The 18,734-nt window shown below is 53.7% G+C and overlaps 1 protein-coding gene across 2 annotated transcripts in view; it reads left to right on the top strand.

Annotated features, from left to right (window-relative positions):
• The first annotated feature begins 17,871 nt into the window (after positions 1-17,871).
• SRCIN1 (SRC kinase signaling inhibitor 1) overlaps positions 17,872-18,734 on the top strand; it is a 64,177-nt gene continuing 63,314 nt past the window's right edge. For both annotated transcript variants that reach the window (XM_079905277.1, XM_079905276.1), the window contains exon 1: positions 17,872-18,132. In XM_079905277.1, the coding sequence (XP_079761403.1) occupies positions 18,009-18,132 (124 nt within the window). In that variant the 5' untranslated portion in view covers positions 17,872-18,008. The remainder of the gene's footprint in view (positions 18,133-18,734) is intronic.

The raw sequence follows: 18,734 nt of genomic DNA, 5'->3' as shown, positions 1-18,734 counted from the left end.
CTCTAACCAATTTCTATTGATTAGGGAAGGCCAAGAACCCTGGTCAGTATCAATTCTACAAATGTTTGTGAAGGACCTACTATGGGTGAAGACAAATCCTATTCTTACCGTAAAAGCAACTGTTTTATGGTACATTTGGATTAGTGGTGATGCAAGCAATTTGCACCCAGCCCGTTATCCTTATTTATTTATTTATTTTTGCGGTACGCGGGCCTCTCACTGTTGTGGCCTCTCCCGTTGCGGAGCACAGGCTCCGGACGCGCAGGCTCAGCGGCCATGGCTCACGGGCCCAGCCACTCCGCGGCATGTGGGATCTTCCCGGCCCGGGGCATGAACCCGTGTCCGCTGCCTCGGCAGGCGGACTCTCAACCACTGCGCCACCAGGGGAGCCCTGGGGCTTGTCTTTTTATTCCTTTAACAGTGTCTTTCAAATAGCAGAAAGTCTTAATTTTCATAAAGTCCAATTTTTTCTTTTAAGGTGTCTTATCTAAGAAATCTTTGCCTAACCCAAGGTCGCAAGGATTTTCTTCTATGTTTTTTTCCAGAAATTTTATACTTTTAGGCTTATGTTTAGGTCTAGGATCCACTCTGAGATAATTTTTATATATGGCGTGAGGTATTTTATTTTATTTTGTATATCCATTTCTCCCAGGACCATTTGTTGAAAGGACTATCCTTCTTCCCCTAGACTGTCTTTGCAGCTTCGTTAAAAATCAATTGACCATATATGTGTGGGTCTGTTTATAGACATTGTATTCTCTTCCTTTGGTCTATTTGTCTATCTTGATCCCAATATGCACTGCCTTGATTGCTATAGCTTTCTAATCACCTTGAGCTTACATAGTGTAAGTTCTCCAACTAGTTTTTTTTTAAAGAATGAGGCAATTTATTAACCCAGCATTTGTTCTAATGCTTCTCGTAGGCAGGTGCTCCCATCTGGCAATTCTGTCTAGATCTCTCTGTCCCTGAGGTGTCAGCTTGCCACCCCCATCTTGGTCCTTGTCTACCATTTTCAGCCCTACCAGGGCTTGGAGGAACAGACAGGCCACACTCTTGGAGCCCTGCTGAAGTGGCTAGACATGATGTGGTTTATGTCCCCATAGATGTTGGTCTTGGAGCCAACCCAGCACAGCCCTGGAGATAGATGTGCAGCACTGTGGAAGCCACTCTATGTAGAACCAGCTCTCAGTGTAGTGAGCAAGCTCTTTATGCTTGGCCAGCTTGGTGGCGTTCACCCATTTAGGGACTTTCAGCTTCCCAGACTTTCTGAGGAGAGCTGTCAGAGCCCTGATGAACTCCTGCTGGTTCCTGTCTTTTACAGTAACCCTAGGCAACGTCTTCTACAGTAACTTCAGGCACCCTGTGGCTTCCTTGCTGCCAGCCAGGGGGAAGGGCTGTCCAATGTTTTCCCGTCCTTCCGTTTCAAAGTTGTTTTGGCTATTCTAAGTCCTTTGTATTTCCTTAAGATTTTTAGAATCAACTTTTCGATTTTTACAAAGACCTGTGGGGAATTTGACTGGGATTGTGTTGAATTTATAGATCGATTGGGGGGAGAATTGATATCTTAACAGTATGGAGTCTTCTGATCCATGAGCATGGTATGTCTCTGCATTACTGATTCTTCTTTAATTTCTCTAAGCAGTGTTTTGTAGTTTTCAGTGTACAGGTCTTATATATCCTTTGTCAGACTTATTTCTAAGTAGTTCGTATTTTTTGATGCTACTGTACATGGTATTTTTAAAAATTTCAATTTCCAGTTGTTCATTGCCTGTCTATAGAAATATAATTGACTTCATATATTGATCTTATAACTTACAGTCTTGCTAAACTCATTTATTAGTTCTAGTACCTATTTTTTAGGTTCCTTCAGATTTTCTACATGGACGTTCACACCGTCTTCACATAAAGACAGTTTTACATCTTCCTTTCAGTTCTAGATGCCTTTTTCCCCTTGCTTTAGCACGCTGGCTAGAGCCTCCAGCACAATATTGAATTGTGATAATGGGAGTGACATCCTTGCTTTGTTCTTGATATTAGCAGGAAATCTAGGGTCCTTTTAGGAAACTTCACACTTTGAGAGGCTCGCTCTATGGGGTCTTGGATTCCTCTTCTCTATTGGGTTTTCCTATTAGTACAATGTAATCTGCTTTAAAACTTCAGTATATTTTTTCTCTGTCATTTCAGAGGGATGGTGTGGTAAACATAGGTAGCCTTCCTGAATCAGAAGTCCAGTGTCAGGCTCTTGCCAGGCAAATGTAACCACAAAAGACTGAGGGTGGTGAGTGAAGATAATCTGATAAAGCAGAGACTCTGGGCTGAAAAAGTAAGAGAATGAAGACAGAAGGGAGCTGATGGATGGGGAAAACATCACCGGGTCAATTGACAGAGATTGAAGAACAGTTGTCTGAGGAATAATTGAACAAAAGGAGCAGAAGATGAGGTCAGAGAGGAAAATGTGAGCACTTACACGTGATGACAATGTACAGGATGTGAACTAGGGTGCGGGCAGAGGAGAAAGTGATTAGACATGCGAAGGCTGTAGAACGGAGAGGCTGGGACTTTAGAGTTACCCAGGGTGCACTAGGGGGTGGGATGCCAAAAGGCTTCAACAGATAGAAGGCAAGGTCAGTGGACAACACCAGTGAGGGGGGTAGAGGGTGGCACAAGTAGATGCAGTAGGACTTTTGCAAGAAAGTGACAGAGTAATGGAAGCAGCAATGGGGAGCTAGGAAGGACCTGACCCCACCTCCCAACCCTGGCCCTACTTCCTGACCCTGAGGTTGGGGATGAGGCTGAGTGGGTGGCTGCCCAGAGAAGGGGTGACACGACCAGCAATGACCCAGGGGAGGTGCAAAACTTTCTCCCCAGTTCTTGGGTCCCAGCACCCCTACCTCTGGTTACACTTGGGGATTGAAGTTCAGCCTTGACCCAGAACGCAGGAGCAACAGGGCTGAGCTCAGCCAGCCAGCCGCGTGGAGGTAGAGAAGAGCAGGGACTTCTAATTCCTTGGGTGACTCACTTCACTTCCCTGGGCTTCAGTTTTATCAACTCTAAAATGGGATTTTAGGGAATTCCCTGGTGGTCTAGTGGTTAGGACTCGGCGCTTCCATTGCAGGGGGCCCAGGTTCTATCCCTGGTCAGGGAACTAATATCCTGCAAGCCACGCGGCACAGCCAAAAAAAAAAAAAAAAAATTTAAATTAAGTGGGATTTTATATACACAGAGGATTAAATGAAATAATGTCCTAAGTGCTTAAGAATGGCCCCAATTATGATGATCTTATATTCCTCAGGTTGGACTCTGATTTCCCTGTTTCCCCACAAGGAGCTCCCTGATTTCGACCAGAAGCCCACTCACGCCTGACTCAAGCTGAACCTGCCCCACCCCTTGAGAGTGAAGAGCTGGGGCCTCATTCCTCAGGGCTGCCTCAGAGCCTTGAAGGTGGTCCCTGAACCACAGGTTCTTACAACCTCTAAGATACTTGCATCAGATTTAGGGCTGGACCTGGATGGAGGCTAAGCAGCTTTCAGTCTGCCACAGGACAAGGAGCAGAGGCTGCAGGTCCTGGGAAGAGAGGGAGCAGGAAGCAAAGCGTGCACTCCAGGCCACCGATTCGGCCTGGGCCAGGCGTCTGGGTGGGGGTGTGGGGGGGGAGGGGCTTTGCTGGTCTCACAGGGGTGGGAGCAGGGCTGCTCACCTAGGGGACTGGCAGTGACAGAATACGTGGATGGCTACTCTGTGTGAAGCATCTCCTCTCTGCGCTCTTCCTGTTTTCTAGATCCAGAAGCAGAGAACCCCGGAGTGGCTTGCCCAAGCACTTAGTGGGAGCAATTATGGGGCATGGTCTCTGTGCCTACGGCTCACTCCCCTCTCCATCCTTGCCTTCGTATCCACCTCGGGAGAGCAGGGGCTGGCTTCTGTTTCCTCTTACCTCCCAACATCTAGAAGAGGGTCCTGCTCCTCGTAGGTGCTCAGTAAATATTTCTTGACCATTGAAGGACTGTCGGGCACTGTGCCAAGCGGCTTATATCTGCGCATGCTCTCTCTAATCCTCCCAGGTGCATTTTACAGATGAGGAAACTGGGGAACAAAGAAGCTAAGTGAGTGATTAGGTATTAGAAGGGATCTGGGTCTGAATCCTGCCTCTGCCACTAATTAGCTTTGTGTCCTTGGGCAAGTCACTTAACTTCTCTGAGCCTCGGTTTTCTCATCTGAGAGTGGCTCATGTCATGGGGTTGGTGTGGGGCCCTGGAGGCCTGGTCCAGCGTGGAGACAGTAAGAGAGGGCTGAAGATTAGGGCCTGAGTCATTCCTTTGGGAGGGAGCCTTGCCTCTTTCCTGGGAGGTGGTGAGAGGTGAAGGGGAAGTACTTTGGGGATGGACAGACCTGAATTCTTATCCCACTTACACTCTGTGGGACCTTAGGGAAGGGACTTATACTTTCCTTTACTTCTTTACTACTGAAACTTAAATTCTGTTTCCACATCGGTAAAAAGGGGGAAAAAAACCTCTTGGTTGGGGCTTCCCTGGTGGCGCAGTGGTTGAGAATCTGCCTGCTAATGCAGGGGACACGGGTTCAAGCCCTAGTCTGGGAGGATCCCACATGCCATGGAGCAACTAAGCCCGTGCGCCACAACTACTGAGCCTGCGCGTGTGGAGCCTGTGCTCCGCAACAAGAGAGGCCGTGATAGTGAGAGGCCCGTGCGCTGCGATGAAGAGTGGCCCCCGCTTGCCACAACTAGAGAAAGCCCTCGCACAGAAACAAAGACCCAACACAGCAAAAATTAATTAATTAATTAATAAACTCCTACCCCCAACATCTTGTTTAAAAACAAACAAACAAAAAAAACCTCTTGGGCTTCTTGTAAGGATTAAATGAGGCCATCTTGCAGAGTGTCAATAGTAGGTGCTTAATAAACACAGTGTCCAGGTGTCCCCTCTATGAACCTTTCCAGAAGAATCTCTCGAAATGCAACTCCCACCCAGACCTTGGCCCCTTTAATCTGGCAATTCTCCAACAGCTCTGCAAAGAGTTCATTTCTTGCTTTGGTCTCCCCTCCCCCAATCAGGAGAGGTGCCCCTCGCAGCAAACTGGAGAAGGATGTGGTCAGGGTGGCTGGTGGCTCGAAAAGAACACTCACTCACCCCCTGCACCCCTGCGTCTCCCCGGGTGACTCCTCCCTGCCCACTGCTACAGGTTCTTTCTGAATCATGGTACTTAAAAGCCTCATGGGGACTTGCAGGGCACACCCCAAGCTTCTTAGCTGGGCATTCACCATTAACAGCCTCTTCTCCAGTGTTAGCCCACCCCTACCCAGTCTCTCTTGCTGCCATTCCGGCTCAGCCCTCTATGCCCCCAGCCCCCCACCCCAAGCACACCCCTTGGCGGGGAACACCCTCCCCCATCTTCTCCACCCAGCAAAGTCCAGCTCTCCTTTCAAGGTCCACCTCAAATACCAATCATCTCTCCCATAGAGCTTTTTTTTTTAAAATAAATTTATTTATTTTATTTATTATTTTTGGCTGTATTGGGTCTTCATTGCTGCGCGTGGGCTTTCTCTAGTTGCGGTGAGCAGGGGCTACTCTTCGTTGCAGTGCACGGGCTTCTCATTGCAGTGGCTTCTTTTGTTGCAGAGCATGGGCTCTAGGTGTGCGGGCTTCAGTAGTTGTGGCTCGCGGGCTGTAGAGGGCAGGCTCAGTAGTTGTGGCGCACGGGCTTAGTTGCTCCGCAGCATGTGGGATCTTCCTGGACCAGGGTTCGAACCAGTATCCCTTGCATTGGCAGGCAGATTCTTAACCACTGCGCCACCAGGGAAGCCCACCCATAGAGCTTTTCACACCCATTCCCCTGCAGGAAATGGCTCAACCCCCAGGCCACCCGGCACACTGCTCATGGGGCCAGTGGGATGGTGTCCACAGGCGACAGCTGTTCTGCTCTTGCTCTGAGAAGAGGGCAGACACAGCTGGCCTCCTGTCTTACCCTGTCCAGGCAGCTGAACACTTGCCCAGTGCCCTCCACGGTCTCCTGTGCTTGTCCCCAGCCTGCATGTGGGCTCTGAGCCCCAGAGGTAGCAGGTGTAGCCCTCATCCGGCAGGAAGGCTCTGACTCCACCCACTTGGCTGTGTGCAAAGCTGTATAGTACAGATGGGGATGTTGAAAATATCCGTGACATATTCCAAACTGGCCTACTTTCCTATCACGAGAGAGGCCGAGACGGAGACACGAGGATGAGTGAGATGGGAGCTTGGGACCTGTTCCCATCTCCTTCTTCCTCCCCAGCTCAGTTGTTAGACAGGAGAGGGATTTGCAGCCTCTCCCAGCCGTCTCCGCCCTGTTCTGGGGCTGTGTGTTTGGGGTGTCAGTGTGGAGGGCGGTGTGGAGGAGTGAGGGTACAGGGGGTCTGGGGAGGTTGGTGGAGGAGCCAAGGCCTGGGTCCTATCTTGGGAAGCTTCCAGCCCAAGAGGCAGGGCGGTGGAGGCCATCTCACTGGACATGGGGGCTGAAAGCTTGGGTTCAAGTCCGGGTTCACCTGTGAAGCCTCGAGCAAGTTCCTTAACCTCTCTGGGCTTTGGTTTTTTCATCAGCAGAATGGGCTACACACAATCTCTGCTTACTCTCCTCAAAGGCTTGATTATGGGATTGCTTTGAAGACTGTAAAGGGCCTTGCCTTGATTAATCCACTTCTCAGACTTTTCACCTCACAGGACGGCTTAAGCGGTCGCCTGCTCCAGCCTTCTGCCTCCCAGCAGGCCTGGCAAGGCCTCCACCCTTAATCTTGGCTTCTTGATCTCTGAGTGGGGAGTCACCCACTGTCCTTGCCTGGTGCCAGGACTGTGTGTTGGGCAGGAAGTTCACACTGGGAGCTAACTTCAGTCTCTCTTGCTGACAAGGAACCCCTCGGGTGTTCTCTGGCTTCTCTCCTCCTTCACACATGAGGTGATCATTATTTTAGCTTTTCCCTTTTTAGGCTAGACATCCTCTCCTTCCCTGTTTCTCAAGATGGGCAGGATCCTTGGGGCATATTTCTAACTCTGAGAAGCTGGACTTCTTCTTGCTTACAGGTCCCTTGCCCAACTTTGGATTCTTCCAGGTGCCGGGGCAGGGTGTGGGGTGGGGGGTTGGGGGTTGTCTGTGTCTCTGCCTCAGTTTTCCCAGCTGGCTCACCACAAGAGAAATAAGTGGCCAAATTGGGAAAAATTGGTTGCCCTGGTGCCGTTGATCAGGGCAAAACCAGAAGTAATGGTTCATATTTAAACCACTTCTTATGCATGTACCCCTTATCCAGCTATTCTGCTTCTAGGAATTTATTCTACAGATAAACTCACATTGTGTGATATAAAGTAACTAGCAGGATATCTTGCACCACAGCCTAAACATCTGTCAGCGCGGCACTTTTATATGTGCTGGTGCAAAACAATCTTCTAGTTTATGTTGATCATATGCTGTCATTTGGGTAAAAGAACACAAAGGAAATGCTTGTGAACACACAGGCAAGCCCTGCAAGACCGAGAAACTGAGAATGGTGTTTGCTTCTGGTGCTGGACCTCGGTGACCAGGAACAGAGACAGTGATGGGGAAACTGACTTTTTCTTTTTGCACCTTTTGAATTTTGCATCACATGCAAATAGAATTTCCCATTAAAAAATAGGTTAAATTAATTTTTTCCAGTCCTTAAAATCTTATGAACTAATTTTTGGCCCCAGTCATATACCAGTGTTTATTACTGAGAAGGTCCGACCCTGGGTAAGGAGGGTGAAGCCAGGGATGAATGGGGCATGGAGTGATATAGAGGCCTGAGTCCTATGTTGGGAAGTTGCTTGAAGCTCCCCCAGCAAGGAATAGGGGGGCACGGAGGAGCAGCCACAGGAGGGCCCAGGAGAATCAGGGCAGCAGAATGCCCAGAATCCATGAGCACAGATGCTCTGGACGGTGGAGAAGACAGAGGGGACCAAGAGGACGAAAGCTCTGCCCTGCGAGGAGCAGACAGATGGTCACGAATAAAGCTAAGTGGGTGTTAAGAAAACCCAGGGGAGACGGAACGTCAGCTAAAATGTGTTTGTGTGCATGTGTGAGGAGGGCAGTGCTGGGGAAGGCTTTATCGAGGACGTGAGATTTGAGCTGGGCCTGGAAGTGGGTGTCACATGTCCACAGGTGCAGGGGAAGGAAAGGACAAGCCCAAAGTGGGAAACAGTATGCACAAGGGCACGGAGAGTAAAGGGAAGACACAGAGTGCGTGTGTGTGTGTGTATGCTTGTGTGTGTGCGCGTGCATGCGTCTTGTTGCTGGTAGCTGGAGATAAGCCTGGAAAGACTGGGGATAGAGCAGTGGAGGGCGTCAAATACGAACCTAAGAAATTTGCTGAGTGGGTCAGGCAGTCTACCCTGAGGTGGCCAGATCCTCAAGGCAGTGTTTCTCAAATTCTCTATGGTAAAGGACCTTTTTTTTTTTTTTTAATATCCAATTGATTGTGAACCCATGTTGTTGTTTTATTTTTTTATAAATTAAAAAGAATGAATTTATTTTTGGCTGCATTGGGTCTTCGCTGCTGCACGCGGCTTCCTCTGGTTGCAGCGAGCGGGGGCTACTCTTCGTTGCCGTGCACAGGCTTCTTCTCATCGCGGTGACTTCTCTTGTTGTGGAGCGCGGGCTCAGTAGTTGTGGCGCACGGGCTTAGTTGCTCCGCGGCATGTGGGATCTCCCCGGACCAGGGATCAAACCCGTGTCCCCTGCATTGGCAGGCAGATCCTTAACCATTGTGCCACCAGGGAAGTCCCTGATTGTGAACCCACGTTGTTGTTGTTTTTTTGTTTTTTTTTTTTTGTTTTGCGGTACGCGGACCTCTCACTGTTGTGGCCTCTCCCGTTGCGGAGCACAGGCTCCGGACGCGCAGGCTCAGCGGCCATGGCTCATGGGTCTAGCCGCTCCGTGGCATGTGGAATCTTCCCGGACTGGGGCACGAACCCGTGTCCCCTGCAACAGCAGGCGGACTCTCAACCACTGCACCACCAGGGAAGCCCGAACCCATGTTGTTTTTATAAAACACAGCAAAAATGATCATGCACTGGGACGTGTGGCAATGTTAAATCGCTATAAAGCTTTCTCAAGGATGGCTCTTCATTTCTGTACTCATCTTGTGGACCAAACTTTGAGTAGCCCTGCTCTAGGGGTCCTTGGATGGGCTGCAGAAGTCGGGGAGGCCAACACATTTCTTGCAGCTGGACATGTATGTTCATTTGTTTAGGGAAGGGTGTAAAGCTTTTGTCAGGACCTCAAAAGGTTCAAGGTCTCCAAAGGACACACTCCTCTGCTGTAGGAAGTGGTCATTAAAGGTCACTAGGAAGGATCTAGTGGGGCTTTAGAGCCAAGGGGAGCAACAAATGTGCCTGATTCATCCTAAGACCCCTCCCTTCCCCGCCTGCACACAGAGGAGCCAGCCCAGGGCCAAACTTAGGGGGAAAGGACTGGGGGGGAGTGTGAGATTCCAGAGAACAAGGGGCTCACTTAGGGGCTGATTAAAATAATCTGTGGGAAAGAAAACCAGAGGGCTTTTTAAAGCTGTGTTTGGACCCAGATGATCAGCGAGGGGTGGGCCTGCCTCTGGGGCAGATGGCACGATGTTAGCTGAAGATGGGAAGCTGAGCTCCTTAGCGCTCGGTCAGGCATCTGCTGCCTGCTTGGGAAGCAGGAACCTGAAAGGGAGGCTCCCTTGGGATGGGAGCCAGGCAGAGCAGGAGGCTGCTAGGATGCAGTCTGGGTTCAGAAAACTGCATCCTGGGGTCCTGTGAGCATCTTCCAAGTGTTCAGAGAGGATGCCTGGTGCTCCAGACCATGGGGAGTGGCTGTAACTCATGTGGGTACAAGCTCCTGTTTCCCAAGAAGGCAGACTCTGAAATCTGCAGATGGGTCTACTTAATGAACTCCCTGGAAACGCCTGCTTCATTACTCTTTTTTTTTATGAGATGGAATTCATATAACATGAAATTGACCATTATACAGTGAACAACTCAGTGGCATTTACTGCATTCACCATGTTGTGCACCACCACCTCTATCTGGTTCCCAAACATTTCATCAGCCCCAAAGGGAACCCCATACCCGTTAAGTAATTGCTCCCCATTTCTTCCTCCTCCAGGCAAATCTCTATGGAGTTACTATTCTGAATATTTCCTACACGTGGAATCACACAACACATGACATTTTGTGTCTGGAGCCTTTCACTGAGCAGAATGTTGAGGTTCATCCGTGTTGGAAGCAGTATTAGTACTTCCTTCCTTTATTATGGTTGAATAGTATTCCATTGTGTGGATAGGTCACAAATTGTTTATTCATCCACTGAAGGACATTTGGGCTGTTGGGTCATAGGGTAATTCTATGTTTAACTTTTTGAGGAGTTGCCAAACTGTTTCCCACAGCTACTGAGCCATTTTACATTCCCACCAGCAATAGATGAGGGTTCCACCCACTTTCATTATTAAACAGGTGATTGTTGTGACCCTGGAAGGCAAGGAGATGGTCACCAGGTGCTAACATGGGTAAAGGAGGTGAGGATGATACCTGTTCCATTTCCCTGCTGCCCACCATAGGCTTCTAAGGCTGGTTGGCAGTCCTGGCAAGGCTGCTGGCTGAAGTAGGGGTGTGTGTTCCCTTTCTTTTCCCAAGCAAGTGGATCAGAGGGTGAAATCTAGAGCCTCAAAGCCAAGCTTGGCGTGGTACTGCAGGAATTGGGCTTGTGGCCCACCTGGGATCCAGTGTCTCACGGTATGTCCTCTCAAGGATAGATACAAACTGCCTTCCTTCTCCCTGTTTTACTCCCTTCTCCTCATCTTTCTTTTCTCTTTCATTTCATTCTATGCCTAGGCGGCTGAGTAGGAAGGAAGGAGGTGGGGAGCTGCATGCATGTTTGTGGACTACATCCACAAGCCCCTCTCCCCACTGAGGCCCTGGGAGGTCATCCCAAAGTGAGGTGGGATACTGGGAATCCTCTCCCTCGCCTTTATTCCCTCCTTCTCCCAGGAGGAGACCCACTGGTATCTGCAGCACGGAGCATGGTGGCAGGCAGCTGGGGGGCAGGAGATCCAGTTCTGGCCACCTCCAGCCCTCAAAGGTCAAGGTCAGGGGAGGAAGGAGTCACCAGGGGCACTTATGGTGGCAGGAATTGGCTTTGGTGGTGGTTTAAGGAAAGGAGAGGAGAGAGACATTCATCTGTGTCACAGGGTTCTCCTGGACACTCCCTGTGTGCCAGGCCCTGCAGTGACTTGCCACTTGTCCCACTAGCAGGCAAAGCCCGAAGCTGGGAAAGCAAGAAGTCAGTCCCTACCCCACTGGCTCTCAAAGTGTGGTTCCTGCCCAGCAGCAGTAGCAGCAGCAACACTTGGGAACTTGGTCGAAATGCAAATTTTCAGGCCCCTCCTCAAACTTGCTGAATCAGAAACTTTGGGGGTGGAACCCAGCAACCCCCGTTTTCACAAAGCCTCCAGGGGATTCTAATTCTTTTTTCTTTTTTAAAAAAATAAATAAATTTATTTATTTATTTAGGCTGCGTTGGGTCTTGGTTGCTGCGCGCGCGTGCGGGCTTTCTCTACTTGCGGCGAGCGGGGGCTACTCTTTGTCGCGGTGCGCGGGCTTCTCATTGCGGTGGCTTCTCTTGTCCCGGAGCACGGGCTCTAGGCGCGTGGGTTTCAGTAGTTGTGGCCCGCGGGCTCTAGAGCGCAGGCTCAGTAGTTGTGGCGCAGTTGCTGTGGGCTTAGTTGCTCTGCGGCATGTGGGATCTTCCTGGACCGGGGTTCAGGGCTCGAACCCGTGTCCCCTACATTGGCAGGCGGATTCTTAACCACTGCGCCACCAGGGAAGCCCAAGGGGATTCGAATTCTTTCTTTTTTTTTTTTTTTTTTTGCGGTACGCGGGCCTCTTACTGTTGTGGCCTCTCCTGTTGCGGAGCACAGGCTCCAGACGCGCAGGCTCAGCGGCCATGACTCACGGGCCCAGCCGCTCCGCGGCATGTGGGCTCTTCCCGGACCAGGGCACGAACCCGTGTCCCCTGCATCGGCAGGCGGACTCTCAACCACTGCGCCACCAGGGAAGCCCGGGGATTCTAATTCTTGCTTTGGTTTAAGAACCACTGCCCTGCCCTGAGGAGGAGCCAGAGTTAATGAGGGGGGACTCAGTGTTCCCAGTCTGATGGGACAGACAAGACCCTTGCTCGCCATCTGATAGGGAAGACAGAGCCTTGTGCTCAGGAAATTCTCAGTCAGAGGGGGACATCGAGGTTTCTCAACGCAAGTCCCTCTAGTGGGGTCCCTCCCTGCTGGAAGCACCAGGACGAGTTTCTCTGGAGGGGGCTGGCTACAGTTAGGACCCCAGAGAACCTCCCCCCTTCCATTTTTACTCTCCATTCTTCAGAAAGTGGGTTTGATGTGCTAATGAGGACATCAATTATTGAGGCTTATTAGCATTCATGACAATAACAAGCAAGGGAGGGGGAATCAAGGGGAACGGAGGGAGGTCTTTTGAAACTTACTGCCTTTTACTTCTCTCCTATAGGGTGGGAGGAGGAATGGGAGAGTGAGGAATGCGGGAGGAGGCTTCAAGGTTCTCAGAGACTGAGCTGTGGTCGGAAGTCTGCAGGTCTGGGGCAGAGGGAGGCAACCTCCACCTCTCAGCTCCCCAACCCAAACCAGCCCCAGAGGCCAGCTCACTGCCCCTGGTCACTCTCTCCCCAGAAGAGGGCTCTCCACAGCCCCCTCAGCGCCTTTGGGCCACCCTTGGTGGAGTTTGGGTGGTCCAAATGGGGCTCATGAAATGCCCTAGCTAGACAATAACACTCCTGGCAGGGTGCCTTCTCGAGGATTTGGGGTGGGGGACTCTGAGGTGGCAGAGTGAGCAGTTTGGGGTGTCCCAGTATCATTTTCACATCACCTTTTCCCCTGTGGCTTTCCTTAGAGGCCCATGTGCCCCTCTGCCCACCCCAGGCCCTGAGGTGGGAGATAGATGGGCCCCAGGCTGAGCAGCTGGACAGAGGAGAAAGCTGAGCCCTACCCAGATAAGAGATAAAGAGACCATGTATTTCTCCTTCTCAAGGTCAAGGAGAACTTCCTGACTACACATGCACGGAAAGGCTCCTTGGAGGTCAGAAAGGGAGTGATGTCAACCCACCCATAGGCCTCTTCACTAGAATCCATCTTGGCTAAGAGGTGCACGCACACATGGGAGGACCCTAAGATAAACCCAATACGGACTCAGAACCAGGCAAAGCAAGGTGATTGGCCGAAGGAAACCCAGAAGAAATGCCCCATACAAATGATTCAAACTACCATGCTGGTGTGACTCTCTCTGAGTCAGCCCGTGTGTCTGTCTACACGTACTCTTTTTCCTCCTAATAAACACTTTACTTGTTTCACTAATTTTGGTCTTTGTGGGAATTCATTTCTAACAAGGTTGAAGGGCCAGGGGCCTTGTCATTGGCCACTGGTCCCCGGTGGTCGAGTGGCGAGGATTCAGCACTCTCACTGCCGTGGCCTGGCTTCAATCTCTGGCCGGGGAACCGAGATCAGCCCCATCTCCCTTTTCCTGCCCAGATGTTTGTCCATGCGCAAACGCTGTTCCAAACACCCTTGGGGAAGGAGCAGTGAGGCTGAGAATTCTCACCTCTAGGGCTCTCCCTCATAACCTCGCTCCTGTGGGCTCCCAGGAAAAGGTGAGCAGGATGCGTGGAGTGAGAAGGGCAAGGTGGGTGGCAAGGTGGGTAACAATCTGCTGTTCCAATCCCTCAAACAAGCCAGCAGCCCCCTCCCAATCAAGCGCAATGCCAGAGATACAGGGGAGAAAGGCCAGAGGGAAGTTACTCGTTGAGGAATGAGAGTGGGGGCAGGGTGGCACCTGAGGCATCTCAGGTGGAGACAGCTGGCACATTGCTTGTGCCCGGGCACCATGCCAGCTTCCAGAAGCAATTCTGGTCTCTCGGCTGAAGAAATAATACCTGTGTTTCCCTCGCCCTGATCAGAGGAGATGACTTCCTCAGCCTCCTCCCTACACCAGGAGCTTGGCTTTTGAGATCAGGTAGAGGGTGGGTGGGAGGGAGCGAGGCACCTATCTTCCCTGGGACATGGGGCAGAGGATCGAGTGGGGTCAGTGAGGGTGGCTGGTGTCAGGCCATCTGCCCTCTGGCTCAACTTGGGCCTCAGGGGAGGGCCCCAAGCTTCCTGTTCAGGAGCTGTATCCCTTCTCACCCCTCCACGGACCCATGGAGGCCGCTGTCCTGCTTTGAGGAGAGGAGGGGGTCAAGTGAGCTCACAGCTATGAAGATGATCAGAAATGCTTACGCTATGTCTCTAACAAGTGAACTACACAAATAAAAAATGTTACCTGAATCTGATTTAATCTTCTAACTATGGGGGGGGGCGTTCGTGATGCAGGAGGTCACTGATGTCATATTTGGAATTATTCCCAGTCTCTGGGGGCTAAGTCACAGAGCCTCCCTCCCCAAGTCCCCGAGCCCGTGGCTTCTTGGCATCTAGCGTAAAGGCCAGAAAAACCTCCATCTGACAGGACAAGCATCTTTCCAGCCATCATCCAGGATAATGCCCAGCTCCCTAACCCTGACATTAACTGTGTCTTTACCCTCTTTCTTTACTTTCTGGTCATGAGATGTGTATCAGAGTTAGGCCCCTGCCTCTGGCAGCTCACAGGGTTAGGAGATGGTGGTGGTGATAGAAAAAGAGGCTGGGAGCCTTGGAATCAGGCAAGTCTGGGTTTGAATTTCACCTTTGCTATTCTTAGATTGGGCAAGTGGCTATGCCTCTCTGAGCCTCAACTCCTTTCTCTCTGAAACGGGGCTGAAAACAGCCACTTCCGCAGGGTTGTTGAGAGGATTAAATTAGAGAATATGGGTAAAGCACACGCTGACGCCCTTCCACTTAGGTGGGCACAATGTGGGGAAGGGAGGAGAACTTGTCTCATGGCAGGGGACCTGAGGGCGAGGGGAGGGGCAGCATCCTGCGTGGTTGAGCTGTGGGCCTGGATGGAGGACCAGCAGCGAGAGTCCCCAGCCTCTGGGCTCTGAGAGGCTTGGGAACTGGTGTCCATGCAGCTGAGGGGAAGCCACCCGCCCCCTTGCCGACCCCTCCCCTACACAGGGCCCGCTGCCTCCCATGCCCATCCTGGGCAGGCAGCCAAGCAGGGAGCTGGATAAGTGCCCACAGCACACTCAGAGGCCAAAAGATGGGCACCATCCAGTTGGCAGAGGGAGAGGCAGCTGGCCCAGGAGGGAAGAAGTCAGGGTGCCGACTGCTGGGGTCGTGTGCCCAGACGGTGTGTCCAGGACACGGCTCTTGGCTGCCCTCCTTAGCTGTCCGGCTGGAGCTGGGAAGGGCCCCTCCTCTCCTTACCCTGGCCCAGTCACCTAAGTTACTGCAACTGGAGATTAATCTCTAAGGGGCATCAGACTTGCCCCGAGCCAGGCATGTGGCTGGCTCAGGGCAGGCCGGGGGTGGGGGGTGGGGGGGTGGGAAGGAAAGTGGGAGAGCTTGGATTAAGGCTGCAACTGGGTAGACCAGGAAGTGGGGAAACCGGTTTGTCATTTGGGCCACTTGGGGTGGGGTCTCCTCTCCTGCCCCTATGCTTGCCTGCCATTCTACCTGGTGGCCTATAGCGAAGAGATGTGCTGTGCCCCTTTCTTGCCCATCTAAGCTGGCTTTGGGAATGCCGGGAGTAAATAAAAGGGGCAGGGGACCTTCCCCTCTCCAAGAGAAGCTTGGGAGAGAAGGGACAGGACAGAGAACCGGAGAGAGAGAGAGAGAGCAAGCAACAAGGACAGGAGGAGGAGGGGACAGAGTGACCCAGAGAAGTCTGTGGAGCCAACAGGTAGGCCAAGGTGGGACAGGGAGGGGGTGGGAGTGAGGCAGGGGTGGGGCAGCGCTGGCGCTCTGCAGGCTTCGGTGGAGGTGGCAATGGCGTCGCCAAGTGAGGTGTGAGAAGCGGCAGGAGCTGGAGCACCCTCCTTTGTAGTCCTGCTTAGCCGATTGGCCGACTCCCCTCACTCACAGCACGGGCCGCTGCAGTTCCAGCAGAAGCCTCCAGGAGGGGCCGCCACCCGAGCTGGGGGCAAGGAGACAGCCCAGCAGGGGGCGCCGTGGGACTGGGTCCCCTTGGCTAAGCCGGGTCTAAGGAGACAGCTAGGGGGGCGTCCCGGCACAGGCAGAGGAGGGTCCAGACTCTCCCTGCATAGGGCGCCTGTGGCTTCCGGAGGTCACCTTGGCTGAAGAGTAGTTCCCCCAGTCCCTCCCTGCCCCCGTCCGTCCCCGAATGCTTCTCCATCCTAAGGCGCGCACGGACTAGGAGACCGAGAAGTTTCCGCACCCTCCAGGTGCACCCCTTCCTCCGATGCCGGCCCCCACTTTAGGCATTAGTCCCTGTCATGGCTTGAGGATTGCTCTGGGGGGAAGAAGCAGGTGCAGCGGGGAGGGGAGCGTGAGCGCTCCCCGCACCCCAAGCCCGGCCGCGCGCTGCGGGGTCCCGCAGTGCAGCTGGAGGGCGCGAGGCGCCGGCCCCCTCCCGTCCCTGCTCCCCGCCACCCCGGCGGCCCTTTGTACGTTCAGGCCACACGCGCGTGCTCGCGCCGCGCGCGCTCCAGCCCGCAGTGACACACCCGCGCCGGCGCGCGCGCGCGCGCGCACACACACACACACACACACACACACTCGCTCTCGCACACTCGGTGACACGCCCGCGCGCGCGCACCCACACGCCCGGCCGCCGGCGCCCTCCCAGCTGGTCCACCCCGGCGGGGCCCGCGCCCCCGGCCCGCCCGCCTGGCACCGCGCCCCGGGGCTGGGGCCCAGCGAGGAGCCCGCGAGGCGGCGAGAGGGCGAGCGCCAGGCAGGCCGGCCCGGGGCCCCCGCCCCCCGCGCCCCCGCCCGATGGGGAACGCTCCGTCCCAAGGCATGTCCCTGTCTCTCTCCTTCCTAATGTGCCTCCATGCTTAAGTGGAAGGTATTTCTGTTTTCTTTGTGTGTTTTCCCCTCGGCCGGGGGCGGGGGCGGCGGCCGGGCCGGGGAGGCGGCGGCCGACGGGGCGAGGGATGCTCGGGGCGCAGGTGTGTGTGGGGGGCAGGGGACCGCGGCGCTCCGGGCTTGGGAGAAGGACCGGGGCGAGAGGAGTGCTGGGACCAGAGAGGGGGTCCTGCATTGGAGAGGCTGGAGACCGGGTGGGGAGGGCCTCGTGAGGCCCGGGGAAGGGGGCCCGAAGGGTTAAAATTTAAAGGGGTTTATGTGGAGGGGGGAGGGAGGGAGAAAAGAGGAAGGGAGATGGATGGTGAGGAGAGCGGAGGAGGGGAGTGGTCCATCCGAGGTGGAGGAAGAGGAGGATGCAGGGGGAGGCGAAGGGGATGGAGAAGTGGTGGGAGCATTAAAGGCCTCTTTCCCCCAGGTCCCAGAATGGGGTGCACGCCCTTGGATGGTGGTGGTAGGCGCTTTGCGCCCGCCCCCCAGGGAAGGAAGAGGATTAGTGTATTCTGGGGTTGGTTGTGTTGCCAGGATACAAGCCTGTATTCCCCGCACCCCCCTCCCCAGTCACCTCGAGGCCCTAGCCCTGGAGACCTGGGAGCCTAAGCAGCAGTTGCAGGACTGGGGACCCGCTCCCCGCTAGGCTGGCGGGAGGGGGAGGGGCTGGGGAGGGGCCATTTGATCTTAAGCCCTCCCCTTGCAGAGGCCAGAGGGCAGGGGAGGGCGCCCCCAGCTGGGGAGAGCATCTCGGGTGAATGAGGAAGTAGGGACTGCCGGAGGCTGAGCGGCAGAGGGCGGGGCTGGGGAGGGGCCGCGCTAGCCCCCCCTCCCCTCCCACGCACCCCTTTGCTACGTCAGAAGCTCCCTGGCCAGCTCCGAGTCCTGTCGGTGGGGGCAGCAGGATGCTGGTGGAAGCAGAGGGGGCCGGCCGGGTGCCTCCGCAGCTCGGCTGGCAGGGCCCGGCGGGGTGTGTGCAGCTGCTGGTGCGAGCCCCTCCGCCCCACCCCTCCCCATGCAGCCCTGGCAGTGCCTCCGGCGCTTTGCCCTGGCCTGGTGGGAGAGGACAGCGGAGGGCAGCGCCCGATCTTCCAGGGAGGAGGCTGGACCGAGGGACCCCGGGGGCCGAGGGGAGCCAGGTGAGCAAGGACAGGGAGTGTGCAAGGAGGAGATCCTGGACTGCCAGTCCCTCTTCCCAAATACGAGGGAACCAGGAGGTCCTTGCAGCCCCCAACTTTAGGAGAAGTGGGTTCCTGGCTGGAGCTTTTCAGAAGGTGTTGGAGCTACTGTTGTTTTGGGGAGGGGGAAACAGATAAGGGCTGGGAGTCTGGGGCAGATGACCAGACTTCCAGGCTTGTGGGTCTGAATATTCCTTGGTGTTGGGTTTGAGCACTTTGGGGTGGGGATAGGATGCCTTCTTTCCAACTCTGGATATCTTGGTCTGGGTGACCTTGAGCCAACTGCTTTGCTGTCTAACTCTGTGCCTCAGTTTCTCTCATTCCCTTCCCCATCCTTCTTGCTGGTCTTAAAGAATTGGTGATGCTTTTGAGGGAGACTGTCACTGTGAAAACGTGGGGCTTTGTCATCACTGGTGGCAGCTGTGATGGTGGTGGTTTCTGGCATGGTTGCGCGTGTGTACATATGTGGGGGGCAGTTATGGTTTCCGTGTGAGGTCTTTTGCTGGTTTTAGTTGATGTTGGGCCCCCTGTGGGCAAGTGTCAGGGTCCGGCATTCATACAGG

Source organism: Stenella coeruleoalba (assembly GCF_951394435.1).
Source record: "Stenella coeruleoalba genome assembly, chromosome: 19".
In the NCBI taxonomy this organism is placed as follows: Eukaryota; Metazoa; Chordata; class Mammalia; order Artiodactyla; family Delphinidae; genus Stenella; species Stenella coeruleoalba.
This window is presented reverse-complemented; position numbering and strand designations above follow the sequence as displayed.